General features: G+C 39.1%; 1 protein-coding gene across 2 annotated transcripts in view; it reads left to right on the top strand.

The window, feature by feature from the left end:
• PHIP (pleckstrin homology domain interacting protein) overlaps positions 1 to 18,693 on the top strand; it is a 163,228-nt gene that overhangs the window by 105,110 nt on the left and 39,425 nt on the right. The window contains exons 20-21 of one of the 2 annotated variants that reach the window (XM_066253951.1): positions 12,144 to 12,258; positions 18,094 to 18,234. In XM_066253951.1, the coding sequence (XP_066110048.1) occupies positions 12,144 to 12,258; positions 18,094 to 18,234 (256 nt within the window). Of the gene's footprint in view, positions 1 to 12,140; positions 12,259 to 18,093; positions 18,235 to 18,693 lie in introns of both variants that reach the window. The other variant, XM_066253944.1, reaches the window with a different exon arrangement.

Genomic DNA, 18,693 nt, shown 5'->3' with positions numbered 1-18,693 from the left:
CACTTTGGGTTCATTTTCAGTTGTGGTCTTCATAGGGCCTTTTCAACCCTGTGATTTATTTTAGATTTATCTGAATAACTAGTATTTTTAAACTATTCATGACAGGAGAAAAATAAAATTTATATATATGTTCCTTTCTAGAAGATTCATGTAAAGGATATGAAGGGAGAATAAGTTAAGTGAATGGGGGGAAATAATAAATTTGAATTGACTACATATGAAATTTATTGAGTAGCATATTAAATCTTAACTCGTCTTAATTAACTCTAGCTTAAAATGCTGTAGAAGTTTGTTACAATTAAGTTTTTAATGAATTTTTCTCATATCATTCAGAGGCATTGTAAAAGGTATTTTTTGGTAATACATTCTATAAATAATTTATATATTTAAATGATTCTTTTTATATTTAAATATATATGGATAAATTAAAAAGTATTGATTTGATATAACCTTATTTTTGAGGTTCATGCTATGAGGAACTTTGTATTCAGGTCCTTTTAAAATTTTTTTTTTTCCTTTCAGGGACAGAGAGAGAGTCAGAGAGAGGGATAGATAGGGACAGACAGGAATGGAGAGAGATGAGAAGCATCAATCATCAGTTTTTTGTTGCAACACCTTAGTAGTTCATTGATTGCTTTCTCATATGTGCCTTGACCGCGGGCCTTCAGTGGACCTAGTAACCCCTTGCTCGAGCCAGCGACCTTGGGTCTAAGCTAGTGAGCTTTTTGCTTAAGCCAGATGAGCCCGCGCTCAAGCTGGCGACCTCGGGGTCTCGAACCTAGGTCCTCTGCATCCCAGACCGATGCTCTATCCACTGCGCCACCGCCTGGTCAGGCAGGTCCTTTTAATTTTTCAGTAATGAAATATTCATGAATGTGGTCCATCTAAACCAAAGGATAGTCATTGCATATTATACTACTGTACTATTATAATGGGAATTTGATTTTAGAATTTTCTAGTTCTTAAACTCAAAGGATAATAGTAATTATGTACAGACCGTTCTCAAAATTTTTTGAGTTTACAATGGTATGAAAGTGATTTGCATTCAGTAGAAACCCTTAGCTAAAATTTGAATTTTGATCTTTTCTTGGGCTAGCGATATGTGGTAAATAAGTTGCTCATAATGATGGCTTGGCATTGACAGTCAGTTGAGTTAAAGATAGCGTAGGCTAAGCTATGATGTTGGGTAATTTAGGTGCCCTAAGCATTTTCTACCTCCAGAATTAACTTACGATGATGGGGTTATTGGGACATCATAAGTCGAGGTGCATCTATGGTTAAAATAAGTAAATAATTTTGAATTTGAATGGTTATATAGATTATGCTTTTTGATTGGACAACACTTCAAATTTGTGTTAGGGTAGGATTAAATACACACCTAGAGTATAAATTTGAACAACAACTTTATCTGATGGGAAATATACCCAGATGTTCTTAATGAAAATTAGATCTCAGTTTATTTTTAGTTGGATTCTTGTCTACTTTTTAATTCTAATATTAGGGTTTGAAGGGGTGCAATAAATAACACTCCTTTTTTTTAACAGTAGTTCTGAAATAATTGAAAACACAAATAAGATAATCAGAATATTACTTTTTGTTATTGATACAGCTGTGAACATGTGGCTTTTTCCTGAATGAAAGTGTACAATCTAATAACAAACCCCAAACACAGGTAACATTGGGCTACTGTATTTTTCCCTATGGAGAAGCAGTTGGTTTTGTTCTTTAAAATGTAGAGCATTTAAAATATATTACTAAGCTGATTTTTCCTTTCACAATTAGTTATGGTAACTTCTCCTCTCCTGGAGAAAAATGAGTAACAGGTGAAAAGAGGCCAGGTGTGGATTACTAGTTGATGGAGTTACCAGCACATAGAAGGAAAGAAACATGAAGAATTGGAACTGTTTGTTTCTCTCCAGATATCCTTCTCCTTTTAATCTCTTTTTCTTCTGGGGTGGAGGGGTGGGCTTAACCATTGATCTGTGGTCAAGCATGACTGTGGCCATTATTTCAAAGGATATTTGACCTTGTTGGAGCTTTGCTCTTTTTTTTTTAATGTGACTTTCTTGTGTTTATTGTCCATCTCTATCTGTAGATGATGTAAGCTCCATGAAGTCGGGGATTTTTTTTTTTGTAATTATCTATCTATTTTTTTTTATTAATTTTGATGGAGTGACATTGATAAAATTGTCTTCCGTCACCTTCTAACTGGTTTTCTTTGTGCCCCTCCCCCAACCCCCTCCCTCTCCACCCCCCACCCTGTACCCCCAACACTGTTGTCCATGTCTCTGAGTCTCATTTTTATGTCCCACTTATGTATGGAATCATACATAAGTGGGACATAAAAATCAGTTTTTTTCTGATTTACTTATGCTAAGTATAATGTTATCAAGGTCCATCCATGTTGCTGTAAAAGATCCGAAGTCATCATTTCTTATGGCTGAGTAGTATTCCATAGTATATATATACCAAAGCTTTTTTTTTTTTTTTTTTTTTTTGTATTTTTCTGAAGCTGGAAACGGGGAAAGACAGTCAGACAGACTCCCGAATGCACCCGACCGGGATCCACCTGCACGCCCACCAGGGGGCGACGCTCTGCCCCTCCAGGGCGTCGCTCTGTTGTGACCAGAGCTACTCTAGCGCCTGAGGCAAAGGCCAAGGAGCCATCCCCAGCACCCGGGCCATCTTTGTTCCATTGGAGCCTCGGCTGCGGGAGGGGAAGAGAGAGACAGAGAGGAAGGAGAGGGGATGGAGAAGCAGATGGGCGCTTCTCCTGTTTGCCCTGGCCAGGAATCGAACCCGGGACTTCTGCACGCCAGGCCAACGCTCTATCACTGAGCCAGCCGGCCAGGGCCTATACCAAAGCTTTTTAATCCACTCGTCCTCTGATAGACACTTGGGCTGTTTCCAGATCTTTGCTATTGTGAACAATGCTGCCATAAACATGGGGGTGCATTTCTTCTTTTCAAACAGTGCTATGGTGTTTTGGGGGTATATTCCTAACAGTGGTATAGCTGGGTCAAAAGGCAGTTCGATTTTTAATTTCTTGAGGAATCTCCATACTGTTTTCCATAGTGGCTGCACCAGTCTGCATTCCCACCAGCAGTGCAGGAGGGTTCCCTTTTCTCCACATCCTTGCCAGCACTTATTCTGTGTTTTTTTATTGATGAGTGCCATTCTGACTGGTGTGAGGTGATATCTCATTGTGGTTTTAATTTGCATTTCTCTAATCATTAGTGATGTTGAGCATTTTTTCATATGCCTATTGGCCATCTGTATGTCCTCTTTGGAGAAGTGTCTGTTCATTTCTTTTGCCCATTTTTTGATTGGATTGTCTTCCTGGTATTAAGTTTTACAAGTTCTTTATAAATTTTGGTTATTAAACCCTTATCAGACGCATTGTCAAATATATTCTCCAATTGTGTAGTTTGTCTTTTTATTCTGTTCTTATTGTCTTTAGCTGTGCAGAAGCTTTTTAGTTAGTTTGATACAGTCCCATTTGTTTATCCTGTCTTTTATTTCACTTGCCTGTGGAGACAAATTAGCAAATATATTGCTTCGAGAGATGTCAGAGAGCTTTCTGCCTGTTTTCTTCTAAAATGCTTATGGTCTTATGGCTTATATTTAAGTCTTTTATCCATTTTGAGTTTATTTTTGTGAATGGTGGAAGTTGGTGGTCTAGTTTCATTTTTTTTGCAGGTTACTGTCCAATTTTCCCAACACCATTTGTTGAGGAGGCTGTCTTTACTCCAATGTATGCTCTTACCTCCTTTGTTAAATATCAGTTGTCCAGAAAAGTGTGGGTTTATTTCTGGGTTCTCAGTTCTGTTCCATTGATCTATATGCCTGTTCTTATGCCAGTACCAGGCTGTTTTGAGTACAGTGGCCTTATAATATAACTTCATATGCAGAAGTGTGATACCTCCCGCTTTATTCTTCCCTTTCAAGATTGCTGAGGCAATTCGTGTTCTCTTTTGGTTCCATATAAATTTTTGGAATACGTGTTCTATATCTTTGAAGTAAGTCATTGGTATTTAAATCGGTATTGCATTGAATTTATAAATTGCTTTGGGTAATATAGACATTTTAATGATGTTTATTCTTCCTAACCATGAGCACAGAATATGCCTCCACTTGTTTGTATCTTCCCTGATTTCTTTTATCAATGTTTTATAATTTTCCGAGTACAAGTGTTTAATCTCCCTAGTTAAATGTATTCCCAGGTACTTTATTTTTTTGGTTGCAACGGTAAAGGGGATTGATTTCTTAATTTCTCTTTCTGACGGTTCATTGTTAGTGTATAAAAATGCCTCTGATTTCTGAGTATTGATTTTATATCCTGCCGCCTTGCTGAGTTCATTTATCAGTTTTAGTAGTTTTTTGACTGCAACTTTAGGATTTTCTATATAGAATATCATATCACCTGCAAATAATGATAGTTTTACTTCTTCTTTTCCAATTTGGATGCCTTTTATTTCTTTTTCTTGTCTGAGTGCTGTGGCTAGGACTTCCAGGACTATGTTAAATAAGAGTGGTGAAAGGGGGCACCCCTGCCTTGTTCCTGATCTTAACGGTATTGCTTTTAATTTTTGCCCATTGAGTATGATATTAGTTGTGGGTTTTTCATACATGGCCTTTATCATGTTGAGGTATGGTCCCTGTATTCCCACTTTGCTGAGAGTTTTGATAATGAAGGGTGCTGGATTTTATCAAATGCTTTTTCTGCATCTATTGAAATTATCAGGTGGTTTTTCTCCTTTCTTTTGTTTATGTGATGAATCACATTGATTTGCTAATATTGTACCAGTCTTGCCTCCCAAGAATAAATCCCACTTGATCATGGTGTATGATTTTTTTCATATATTGCTGGATCTGGTTTGCTATTATTTTGTTGAGGATTTTTGCATATAAATTCATCCCCTGATGAATATTGGGATATTGGCCTATAATTTTCTTTTTTTTTGTTGTCTTTGCCTGGTTTTGGAATCAGAATTATGCTCGCCTCATAAAAGGAGCTTGGAAGTCTTCCTTCCTCTTGAATTTTTTGAAATAGCTTGAGAAGGATAGGAGTTCGTTCTTCTTTGAATATTTGGTAGAATTCACTTGTGAAGCCATCAGGCCCAGGACTTTTCTTTTTTGGGAGTTTTTTGATAACTGTTTCAATCTCATTTGTTGTGATTGGTCTGTTTAGGTTTTCTAATTCTTCCAGATTAATTTTTGGAAGATTATATGTTTCAAGGAATTTGTCCATTTCATCTAGATTGTCTAGTTTTTTGGCGTACCGTTCTTCATAGTATTTTCTTACAATATTTTGTATTTCTGTTGTATCAGTTGTTATTTCTCCACTCTCGTTTCTAATTTTATTTATTTTGAGTCCTCTCTGTTTCTTGGTGAGTCTGGTTAAAGGTTCATTGATCTTGTTTACCTTTTCAGTGAACCAGCTCCTGGTTTCATTGATGCTCTGTATTGTTTCTTTAGTCTCTATGTCATTTATTTCTGCTCTGATTTTCCTTCCTTCTACTAGCTCTGGGCTTTACTTGCTGTTCTTTTTCTAGTTCTTTTAGATGTAGGGTCAAGTTGTTTATTTGAGCCTTTTCTAGTTTCTTGAGGTATGCCTGTAATGCTATAAACTTCCCTCTCAGGACTGCTTTTGCTGTGTCCCATAAATTTTGAGTTGATGTATCCTCATTATCGTTTGTTTCTAGGAATTTTTTAATTTTTTCTTTGATCTCATTGTTTACCCATTCGTTATTTAATAACATGGTATATAGCAGGGGTCCCCAAACTACGGCCCACGGGCCGCATGCAGCCCCCTGAGGCCATTTATCCGGCCCCCACCGCACTTCCAGAAGAGGCACCTCTTTCATTGGTGGTCAGTGAGAGGAGCATAGTTCCCATTGAAATACTGGTCAGTTTGTTGATTTAAATTTACTTGCTCTTTATTTTATATACTGTATTTGTTCCCGTTTTGTTTTTTTACTTTAAAATAAGATATGTGCAGTGTGCATAGGGATTTGTTCATAGTTTTTTTTATAGTCTGGCCCTCCAACTGTCTGAGGGACAGTGAACTGGCCCCCTGTGTAAAAAGTTTGGGGACCCCTGGAATATAGTTTCCAAGTGTTTGAGTATTTTTCAGTTTTTCTGTTGTGGATGATTTCTATCTAGTTTAATGCCATTGTGATCAGAGAAAGTGCTCGATATGATTTCAATCTTCTTAAATTTGTTGAGACCGCTTTTGTGCCCTAATATGTGGTCTATTCTAGAGAATGTATCATGAGTGCTTGAAAAGAATGTATCTTCTGCTGTTTTAGGGTGAAAGGTTCTGAAGATATCTATTAAATCGAGTTGATCTAATATGTCCTTTAAGTCTGCTGTTTATTTGTTAATTTTCTTTCTTGAGGATCTATCTGATGATGTTAATGGGGTGTTGAAATCCCCTACTATTATAGTATTGCTGTTGATCTCGCCCTTTAAATCCATCAAAGTCTGCTTTATATTTTAGGTGCTCCTATATTAGGTGTGTAGATATTTATAACGGTTATATCTTCCTTTTGGATTGCTCCCTTTATCATTATGTAGTGACCTTCTTTATCTCTAACTTTAGCCTTTGTTTTAAAGTCCATTTTGTCTGATATAAGTATTGCTACCCCAGCTTTTTATTTTCATTTCCATTTACGTGAAGTATTTTTTTCCATCCCTTTATCTTCAGTCTATGTGTTTTTTGTTTGTTTGTTTGTTTTTTGGGTTTTTTTTGTATTTTTCTGAAGCTGGAAACGGGGAGACAGTCAGATAGACTCCCGCATGTGCCCGACTGGGATCCACCCGGCACGCCCACTAGGGGTGACACTCTGCCCACCAGGGAGCAATGCTCTGCCTCGACCAGAGCCACTCTAGCGCCTGGGGCAGAGGCCAAGGAGCCATCCCCAGCGCCCGGGCCATCTTTGCTCCAATGGAGCCTCGGCTGCGGGAGGGAAGAGAGAGACAGGGGGGGGTGTGGAGAAGCAAATGGGCACTTCTCCTGTGTGCCCTGGCTGGGAATCGAACCCGGGCCCCCCCGCATGCCAGATTGACGCTGTACCGCTGAGCCAACCGGCCAGGGCCTATGTGCATCTTTTGATTTAAGGTGTGTCTCTTGTAGACAGCATATGTATGGATCCTGTTTTCTTATCCATGCAGCTACCGTATGTCTTTTGATTGGATCATTTAATCCATTTACATTTAAAGTTATTATTGATATGTAATTGGTTATTGCCATTTTATTCTTTAAAACTGTATTCCTCTTTTGCTATATTCTTTTTCTCCTTTGATCTGTTCACAACAGGTCTCTTAGCATTTCTTGCAGCCTTGGTTTGGTTGTAGTGAATTCCTTGAATTTTTTTTTTGTCTGGAAAGCTTTCTATTTCTCCTTCAATTTTAAATGATAGCCTTGCTGGATAAAGTAGTCTTGGTTGTAGGTTCTTGTTCTGCATTACTTTGAATATTTCTTGCCATTCCCTTCTGGCCTCAAGTGTTTCTGTTGAGAAGTCATAAGTCATCCTTATGGAGGCTCCTTTGTAGGTGATAGTCTTTGTTTTCCTCTAGCAGTTTTTAATATTTTCTCTTTATCACTTAGCTTTGATATTTTAATTATGATGTGTCTTGGTGTTGATTTCCTTTGGTTTCTCCTTAATGGAGTTCTCTGTGCTTCCTGAACATGTGAGATGTTTTCCTGCCTTAACTGAGGCAAGTTTTCAGCTATGATATGCTTGAACAAAGTCTCTATCCCTTGTTCTTTCTCTTCTTCTTCAGGAACCCCTATGATGTGGATATTATTTTTCTTCATGTCACAGAGCTCTCTTAGAGTTTCCTCAGATCTTTTGATTCTCTCTTTTCTTTTTTCTGTTGTGCTTCCGTGCCTTTATTTATCGTGTCCTCTAACTCGCTGATTCGATTCTCCGCTTCATCCATCCTTCCATTGTGTTCTTTATTTCTGATATTGTATTTGTCATTTCTGACTGATTCTTTTTTATTATTTCAATATCCTTTTTTATATTTGCTATCTCTTTTTTAGGTGTTCGTAATGGCCATCTATTGTTGTTCTAATATCTTTGAGCATCCTAACAATCATTATTTTAAACTCTGCATCTGGTAATTTGGTTATATCCGATTCATTTAGGTCCTTTTCTCGGGATTTCTCTTGGTTCATTTGTGTTGCATTTCTCTGCCTCCGCATTTTCTCTGTGTCAAGGAAGGTTTTGGCCCCTGGAGTCCACTGGGTATGGCCTGTTCTCTAGGCATGGTCTGTCTGCAAGCCCGCCACCCCCTCTTCTGTTGCTGCCTAGGGCTTTTGGGTTTGGGCGTTGCCAGTGCCTGCCCACTGGGGCTGTTACTGTGTGTCTACCTCTCCTTCACGGGAGTGGCTGTGCTCACATGCTCAGGTGCACAAGCCTTGTTGGCCTTGGCCTTTGCCCCGCCCCCGTGGGTGGTGTTTTGCTTGGTCCTGAGGGCACTGGCCAGCACCTTTGCTCAGCTGCGGGTCTCCGCCTGTTTCCGGACTTTCGCCCCACCGTTGCAGGAGGAGCCTGCTCGTGGAATGGCTGCTAGCCTTGGTTCCACTGGCTGGGCAGGACTGCGTGCCCACACTTAGCCCAGTAGCGGAACTCTGCCTGTCTGGGCTTTTGGCTCCACCCCTGTGGGAGGAGCCAACTCCCAAGTCAGGCCAGAAGCCTTGGTTCCGCGGGCAGGGCAAGGCTGTGCTCCTGCGCCCTTGCTCAAGGGCTGGTCTCCACCCCTTCCGGGGTTCCCGCCCTTCTCCCACAGGCTGGATTACAAGGTGCCGGCTGCTGCGCTTGACCACTTCTGCACGCCCCATCCTCCCCAGCCAGGCAAGACTGTGCTCACACGTGAGCCCAGTGGCGGCTGACAGAACAGCCCCTTCGCATCCCACTGCTGCCTGCCCTCCGGCTAGCCCTCAGCCCTGTGGGTGGGGGCGCTGCAGCTCAGACCCTAACACTCACTACTGTAGCCCTGAAAGCTCCCTCCTTCTAAGCAACTCTGCTCTGAGCACTGCGGGAGAGCTTGTTTGGCTGGCGTCCTGCTTCCCTTTGCTGGTATTGCTGTTTCCGGGGGAAGTATTCACTTCAGATTTGGGGAGTGACTGGACCCAGGGGTTAGGGTGGCTGTCTCTCAAAATGTTTCTCCCTGTGCCTCCTAGATTACACTCTCTTCCTGCTACTCTGGTATTCTCCTTTCTCCCTGTCCCCTGGAACCCCGGGTGAGTTGTTGTGAGAGAGGTGTTCTGCATGGTCCCTTTAAAAGAATTCTGGGTCTGAGAAATTAGACTTTCTCACAAATAGTATCCTGTCTTGTTTCCAGCTAAATACTGTCCTTACGCCTCTTCTGGGCTCTGGGGCTGCCTGCTGGGGCTTTGTTCCTGGGACTCAGGACCCTCCCCTCTCTGCTAAACTCACTTCCCGCCACGCCAGTCTCTCCCGGCTGCCGTTCGCTCTGCGGAGCTGGGCAGCCCTCTGTGCGTTTCCACTTTTCCTACCAGTCTTGGTGTGGCTTCTTCAGTGTTCTTTGGTTGAAGAGTCCTCTTAGTTTAGTCCGAAGTTGGTTTTTCCAGATGATGGTTCTTAAAATTAGTTTGTAATCCACTTTGGTTCTGGGAGGTGGATGTTGGTACGTCCGCCTACTCCAGCGCCATCTTGTCTTCTCCGAGCTTTGCTCTTAATACTTAATATTCTTTAGAGAATCTTCCTGGGATGCAGTTTAAAGTTTGCTGTTAGATGTCCCTTAAATGGGTTAGACCAGTTTGTTAGTTAAAATCAAACCCAAATATATTGCCAACAGAGGATTAATATTTATAATATAAAAAGAACTCTCAAATCAACAGTAAACAAAACAATTTTATCAGAAAATGGACAAAGGTATGAATAGGCATTTCATCAGAGAGGATATACAAATGGCAAATAAGCACATGAAAATATATTGAATATCATTAGCCATTAGGGAAATGCAAAGTAAAACCCAAATTAAATAATTTGTGTTTATCAGAATGGCTATAATACAGTGACATCACCAAATGCTGAATAGAATTTAGAGAAACTGAGGATCACTTATGTGGTTTTTTTTTTGTTTTTTTTTTTTTTATTTTTCTGAAGCTGGAAACGGGGAGAGACAGTCAGGCAGACTCCCGCATGCGCCCAACCGGGATCCACCCAGCACACCCACCAGGGGTGACGCTTTGCCCACCAGGGGGCGATGCTCTGCCGCGACCAGAGCCACTCTAGCGCCTGGGGCAGAGGCCAAGGAGCCATCCCCAGCACCCGGGCCATCTTTGCTCCAATGGAGCCTTGGCTGCAGGAGGGGAAGAGAGATACAGAGAGGAAGGAGGGGGGGTGGAGAAGCAAATGGGCGCTTCTCCTATGTGCCCTGACTGGGAATCGAACCTGGGTCCCCCACACGCCAGGCCGACGCTCTACCGCTGAGCCTACCGGCCAGGGCCACTTATGTATTTTTGATGGGAATGTAAAAACAGTGTTTGTTGCTACTCTGGAAAGTAGTTTTGTACTTTAAAATCTAAATATGCAGTTACCAGTTTTGCCAAAGAAATTAAAATTTACATTCCCACCTAGAAACAGCCCAGATAATCTTCGGTGGGTGTGTGGTTAAACAAATTGTGTGGGGTATTCCCACCATGAAATACTACTGCTATTCAGCTATAAGAAAGAAACAACCTATTGATAGAAGCACTTGAATGAATCTTGAGGGAATTACACTGAGTGCAAAGTCAATATCAGATGTGACACACTGTATTATTCCATTTATGGGCTATTGAAATGACAGAAGTATAGAGAATATATTCGTGATTCCTAAACATTGTTGGGAGGAGCGGCTGAGGTGGAGGAGATAAAGATGGTTATAATAAATAAATGGGAACTACACGGGATCTTCGTGGTGATGGAAATATTCTGTATCTTGACTAGGGCATTGGATACATAAACCTAAACATACGTGATAAACTTGAATAGGAGTAAACACGATTAGAAAAAATAAATTTGGGAAATTTTGAGTATTTTTGTCAACATTCAGGTTGTGATATTGTACTATATAGTTTTGCAGGGTATTACCATTGGGAAAAGCTGAGTAAGGGCTATATGGAATTTTCTCTGTTATTTTTTAACTATTCATATGAATCTACAATTAATAAGTTTAAAAAAACAAATAAATTGTTAAGGAATAACAAAAAAATAAGTCAAGGCAATTCTTTTCATAAGATTTAAATTAACTCATTTTGTTTTCCATTCAGAATTATGGTCCACTGCAGCAGAGATTTTTGCAATTAAATAAAATGACAATAATATACTCTAGTAAAAAAATGTCTAACTTATATAGATGTTCCAAATTTGAATATTAACTCCTCACTGGAATAAATCTGAAAAAATTAAGAGTTCTAAGATTAAATATCTTTGCCATTCAAAAACTTGAAAATTGTAAAAAATTAAAATTCTCTTGTCCCTACAAGTTCAGGTTTCATGAAATTATATTTCACAATTAATGTTACTCAACTTTTTCTGTTGCTCAGTTACAGCTTGATTTCTGGATAGAGTTGAAGTTTTTCCGTAAATGAAGCCTGTCCTGCCTTTCACTGGAGAGTGTGTAGTTCTTTTGGAACTTTAGGAGTTATATTAATTTAACTTGAGGGTTCTCTTGTGCCTTTTTTTTTTTTTTTTTTTTTTTTTTTTTTTTTTTTTAAGATTCTAGCCTTTTATACGGCACATAAGTATAGCACAGCATAAACCCTACTCTGGGGTAATAATTTTCAAAATAAGTCCAATTTCTAACCATGAGAGCAGTTATCTCAGGAATATAATGATGTTCCCAGAACCTCAAACTTGGTTTGCCAAATAACATATCAGAACTGATAGTATCAAGTTCAAGTAGTCAAAGTCTGCCTTTACAATGTTTTAGTCATTTAATGCCAGATGTCCAGAGCATATAATCTATGAATTTAAACTCAGAAATCTTTATCACATGTCTCCATCTGTAAAGAAAAAATTTAAGAGTAGCATTTCCTCCTGACACCTAATATCTTTTTAAGTGATAAATAAGTTATAAAATTTCTAAATTAACCTGTGTGGCTTTTAATTCTCTTTCAGTAGGCAAGAAGAGTGGAGAACTGCAAAGGGAGAAGAAGAAATAAAGACTTACAGGTCAGAAGAGAAAAGAAAACACTTCACTGCTCCAAAAGAGAGTAAAATACCCACTGTTTCAAAGGTAAATAGTAATTATTTTTGATGTGTAATACTTGCTTCATAAGTATAATGACCATTTTAAAACCCTTTTGTAAACAAAAATGTCAACATTTTAAATAGGATATTTAATTAATGAAGTAAAATTAATAGTTACTCCATGATTACCTCTTTGTGTTATCTATTATACCATTAAATTTTTTTTTATTTTATATTTCTTGCCTTCTAGAATACATTTCTCCAAATGCCAATTTTTATATGCCTGTTAAATTTAATAAATTGTATCAGAATTTTTTTGTGTGTGTGTGACAGAGACAAGGAGAGAGAGGGGGACAGATAAGGACAGACAGACAGGAAAGGAAGAGAGATGAGAAGCATCAATTCTTCATTGTGGTACCTTAGTTGTTCATTGATTGCTTTCTCATATGTGATCTGACCGGGGGGCTACAGCAGACCCAGTGACTTCTTGCTCAAGCCAGCGACCTTGGGCTCAGCTGGTGAGCCTTGCTCAAATGAGATGAGCCCGCGCTCAAGCTGGCGATCTCGAGGTCTTGAACCTGATTCCTCCATGTCCCAGTCCAGTCAATGCTCTATCCACTGCGCCACTGCCTGGTCAGGCTATATCAGACTTCTAAGCAAGATCTTTTTTAGTTCTGTCATTGGTTTCATACTGTAAAACACTCTTGTTTTTTGTTTTTTTGTTGTTTTGCACCTATTTGTTTTGTAGATAAAGTCAACTGTGCTGCTATAAATTATAGTGCTTATTTTCTCCATTAATAGGTAAATTATCTCTACTAGTTTTCCCTGTTGGTTTCTCTGTCATCTTAATCTGAAAAAAGTTGAATCCAATAATTTTGTTTGTCATGTAATTATCTGGGAAAGCTACATACTTACCTGCTTAAGTGCCAAGGAATCACAATTATCAATTCTGTTATATATACATATATATTTTTTAAATCCATTAGCATGAAAGCTTCAGAGCCTTAGAATCTGAAGTTGAGGAAAACTAGATGAAACAAAGCTGGGAATTTTGAACCAGCTTTTGTGCTTCTTCCTCTTTTGGTTTTTTGTTGTTGTTGTTGTTGTTTTGTATTTTTCTGAAGCTGGAAACGGGGAGAGACAGTCAGACAGACTCCCGCATGCGCCCGACCGGGATCCACCCGGCACGCTCACCAGGGGCAACGCTCTGCCCCTCCGGGGCGTCGCTCTGCCGTGACCAGAGCCACTCTAGCGCCTGGGGCAGAGGCCAAGGAGCCATCCCCAGCACCCGGGCCATCTTTGCTCCAATGGAGCCTTGGCTGGGGGTGGGGGTAGGGGTGGGAGGAGAGACAGAGAGGAAGGAGGGGGGGTGGAGAAGCAAATGGGCGCTTCTCCTATGTGCCCTGGTCGGGAATCGAACCCGGGTCCCCCGCACGCCAGGCCAACGCTCTACCGCTGAGACAACCAGCCAGGGCCCTCTTTTGGTTTTTTTAAAACTAAATTCTACTTTTCTAGAACTTTATTTTCAGTTCTGTGACTTCCCTTTAAAGGACTCAAGTAATCCTTTGCCATTTTGTGCTTTATTTTATTAAGGGTGTCATGCCCTGGGATATTTAGGATCCCCCACATAATACCTGTTCTTATAATCAAATAATTTTTTGTTTGGGGGAGTTTATTGGTTGGTTGTTGGTGGTGGGTAGGTGGGTGGGGGTTATTTTTTTTTTTAATGGTGGCTAGAAAGCATATTCTTTTCTGTATCCTTTGCTCAGAATCCAAGAATATGGAAACATAAACTCACATAATGATTGTAAGTTGTATTGCTACAACTTTTATGAATATAATAAGGTATTGTCTATTAAACAGATACACTCAACTTTGTATCTTAATAGTACTACTTCAAAGACATTTTTAGAAAGAAAAGTGCTGTGTCACAGATATTCATAGTGTCCCTGTTTACAAAATTGGAATAACCTTTGTATTCATTAGTGGAAGAAAAGTAGCATGTCATGACATCTGTATATACCCTTGGGGTATTATACAGCATTTTTGAAGAAATGAGTTAGAGTTTACTCCATTATCTTGGAGAAATGCTCATGATACATTATTGTTAAGTGTAAAAAGCAAGTAGAACAGTAATGTTTCTAGTATGACTTTATTTCTGTTTTTCAAATTTTATGAGAACAGAGAATGGTTTGAAAGCCTATATACTAGGCTACTGACAATGACAGATGTACAAATTATTAGAGGTCATCTTTCATTTTACAGTTGCAATTTTTTATTTTAATAATAGAGGATACTTACTATACAGGTAGGAAGTACAAATTAATATAGAAACTGTTTAGAAAGCAGTTATAAAGTTGATTTGGGGCAGTAGCTTTGGTCCCTAAATTACAGTGGCTTTAACAACATGGATGTATATTCCTCTTTGATATAAAAGCCTCAGTAGGTCCAGACCTGGTATGATATCCTCAATGTTGAGAACTGAATTTCTTTAATTTTTCTGCTCCTTTTGTGTGTGACTTTGACCTTATGCCTGATGTCAGCATCCTCATTTAAAGCTGTAGGATGGAGAATCAAGTCAGTGAGGAAGGTGCAGAGAGCACATATGCTCTCCTGAGGAAGGTTCTTTGAAGTCATTGTTCTGCAGCATTGTGCCAGGTAGCCTGTTGGCTGGAATTTAGTCTCATGAAATTTTGACAAAGAAGTTTTGATTTTTGTGGAAGAAAGGAGAAGAGATATTGGTTGACAAAGTTTTCCTTGACTACGTTATTTGAAGCATTAAAAATGTTTGTTCTTTGACTTTAAATTTATCCTAAAGAGATATAAAATTGTTTATAAAGCTTTAACAATAGAATAACAATTTTTAATGAAGTAGAATTCAGTAGGTAAATATATTGACGTTAAACGAAAGCAGCAGTATATTACTTTCTTAACAAAGGATTAGTCAAAATTTGAGATTATAGTTGAACAATTTTCTTTTTTATACCATTGCATATTTCCTAACTTTTTTATAAAATTACCAAATCATGTAGTATTCCTTTTAGAATGTGTATGGAGTAAATCTTGTATGCTTGTACTGTATGAAAATGTTTTTTATTTTCTCTTGGCCATTACTAATAGCTGCCCCAGTAAGGTAGGGCTGAAGTACAGAAAAGTTTCAGTGACCAGGCTGGTTGTAGGGAGTGTGATGGTGGGTGGAGGAATATGAATAGTTGAATTCAGGTTGCAGTTTTATAGGTGTTGAGATGCATACCCCCTCTTACACATCCAGAATCATTTTTTAGAAGTACAAAGCTAGACCTAGATTTTTAGTGTTTTTCTTCTCTCTTTCCCCAGTGCTACATTACTACCTAACAGTGAAGTCAGAGGTGGGTGGGAGCCAGAATACAAACAAACTTATACGCTGTATATATGGAAATTAATGGAATGCACAAAACAGATGTTCAAAATAGTATATTCTCAGAGAGCTGGGCGGGGATATTGGAAACTTGATGTAACAAGCAGTTTTGATGATGCTTTTCTATTAGAGGTAATTGTAATGAAACAAATTGAGAACTCAGTGGACAGGTTGAACAAGAGAATATAAAACACTGGAAAATGAGTTGATAAGCTGGAAAGTCAAGTTGAAAAACTCCCTCCAAGTGTATCAATAACATATAAAATAATGGAGAGAATGAGGGAAATGTAAAAAACAAACATTTATGTAATATGTATATATCGAATTTGTGAGATTAGAAGTAGTATTGCAGTATTATTTAGTAAGAGTCTGCAAAGAGGAGAAAATATTCAGAGGAAGGAAAGAGTTTTAAAAAATAGTGAACCAGGTCTAACCAGGTGGTTGCACAGTGGATAGAATATCAGCCTGGGTCACAGAGGACCCAGGTTCAAAACCCCAAGGTTGCCAGCTTGAGCTTAGGCTTACCAGCTTGAGTGTGGAGTCATTGGCTTAAGTATGATATCATAGACATGGCCCCATGGTCACTACTTTGAGCTTAAAGATTGCTGGCTTGAAGCCCAAGGTTGCTGTTTTGAGCCCAGGATCGCTGGCTTGAACAAGGGCTCTGTTGTAGCCTCTCCCTCCCACCCCACCCCCATCAAGGCACATATGAGAAAGCAATCAATGAACAACTAAGGTGCCGCAATGAAGAATTAATGCTTCTCATCTCTCAGTCCCTCCTCTCTCGGGGGAAAAAAAGAAAAGGCATTTCCTAGAATTAACCTCTGGCGAATGTTCCAAACAGGACATTATTGTGAGATTTGAAAACAGCTAAAACAACATTCTGAAAGTTTCTTAAGAGAAAAAAAAATCATCTTAAAATTAACGTAAAATGTTAACAAAGTGGACTCCACTGAGCCATTATACAGCCATAAGACTTACAAAAAAACATCAAGGAATCAGAACCTAGATTAAGAAAATTGGCTACAACCTCTACCCAGTATCACATGTGCTAATTTTTGTTTGGAATGGTGACCACATAGTGGAGCCAAGGGCTAATACTAACAGTTGATTCAGGGGAAGGAAAGTTATCTGTAAAGATGGCAATGCTGGTGGAACCATGTTGCTTGAAGCTCTGGTTTGCATTCTGCAATCAATTCATCCATCCTAGGGTATCTACAAAATCGATTGTATTGGTACTGTTTCGTGTCATGCAAGAGCTAGTGTTCTTAAACTCAGCATGGTAGTCACCTTTGCTCTAGAAACTTCTATAATGAAATAAAGTCTGTTGAAATGCATCATGAAACGTTTAGTGAAGTTCTTCCTGAGATCAATTGGGCTTCAATATTAAGAATGTGTTAAAGATGCTTTTGGTACTAATGTGGTTTGTGGCAGCAAAATAACCCTCCAATGAAATCAGGTGATTTCATGGCTCAGTTTATTATCCTGAACCATCCAAGCTAAACCATTTCTGGCCATGCATTTGTGCTGGATTGTCACACAGCTGACATTGCTTTGAAGTTTGCTGAACTATAGAGGATTGGTTGCCTTCCTGGGAAAAAGTTGGAAATGGCTCCCAATTCTTGAAATTTATTGGTACAACTATTGTTGATATGGTTCCTGGCAAGACCATGTGTTGAAAGCTTCTTTGACTATCCTCCTCTGGGTCGTTTTGCTTTTTGTAACATGAGATGGGTAGTTGTGGGTTTAAATCAGTAAAAAAAAAAAAAAAAAAGGCAGTGGACAATAAGGCTGTTACAGCTGGCAAAGTCACCCAAGTCTGGCCAGAAAGCTTAAGAGGCTAAATGTTTATTATCCCTAGTACCTTCCACTCTATCTTAATGATAGGTAGAAGAACATCTCAGAACTCTTGTGACATAGAGACAGAGGGGGAGGGACAGACAGGAAGGGAGAGAGCTGAGAAGCATCAATTCTTCTTTGCAGCTTTTTTGTTTCCTTAGTTTTTCATTGATTGCTTTCTCATGTGAGCCTTGTGGGGGGTTGGGGGAGGAACATCGCAGAGCGAGTGACCCCTTGCTCAAGGCAGTGACCATGGGGTTATGTCTATGATCCCACGCTCAAGCTGGTTAGCCCACACTCAAGCAGGCAACCTTGGGGTTTCAAGCCTTGGTCCTCTGCGTCCCAGTTTGATGCATTATCCACTGCACCACTGCCTGGTCGGGCTAGAGTTAAGAAATACAACTTTTACTCTCCCCCCCCCCCCAGGCGCTAAAATGGCTCCAGTTGCAATGGAGCAATGCCCTCTAGTGGGCATGCCAGGTGGATCCTGGTCAGGTACATGTGGGAGTCTGTCTCTCTGCCTCCCTGCTTCTCACTTCAGAAAAATACAGGAAAAAAACAAAAGAAATAATAAGTACAACTTTTAAAGTAAAAAGCTAGCTCTTCAAGCATACTGTAAATAAATTTAATTTACTGTTTTTCCAGAATCATGCACATGAACATTTCCTGGATCTTGGAGAATCCAAAAAGCAGCAGGCAAATCAACACAGTTATCGTACAAGATCTGCATTGGAAGAGATTCCTAGACCTACGGAAGAGATAGAAAATGGCACTAGCTCTTCAGATGTAAGATCTCAACACATTAATAAGTTTCTATTTTCATTTTTACTTGTTTTTTAAAAATGATTTTTATCATTTATTGACATATTTATAGGTATAGCTGAAATACGGTATTTTTAGATCCTGAAATGATATTTATAGCTTCCAATTACTGAAGACCTACTATATATATTTTGGGCTTGGCACATATAATCTCAGATGCACAAAATAAATTTGTATGAATTGTTACCATTTTATATATATGAGGGATCTGAGGCTCCAAGATGTTTAGATTACACATTTACCTAATTTATATGGTAGAGCAGTGATTAAACTCGGGTTCCTTTTACTCTAAAGCCAAGCTTTTAAAATGGTACCATGAAGCTCTATTCTTAACTATAATATTTGACTAATAGGCATTTAACAAATTTGGTTAGTTTTTAATCTCTGCACTGCTATATTGTTAGTTTTCTGAATGCAATATTT

The sequence above is a fragment of the Saccopteryx bilineata genome, chromosome 1 (genome assembly GCF_036850765.1).
Source record: "Saccopteryx bilineata isolate mSacBil1 chromosome 1, mSacBil1_pri_phased_curated, whole genome shotgun sequence".
Lineage (NCBI taxonomy): Eukaryota > Metazoa > Chordata > Mammalia > Chiroptera > Emballonuridae > Saccopteryx > Saccopteryx bilineata.
Note: the sequence above shows the minus strand (reverse complement) of the source record. Positions and strands in the feature narration are given on the sequence as shown.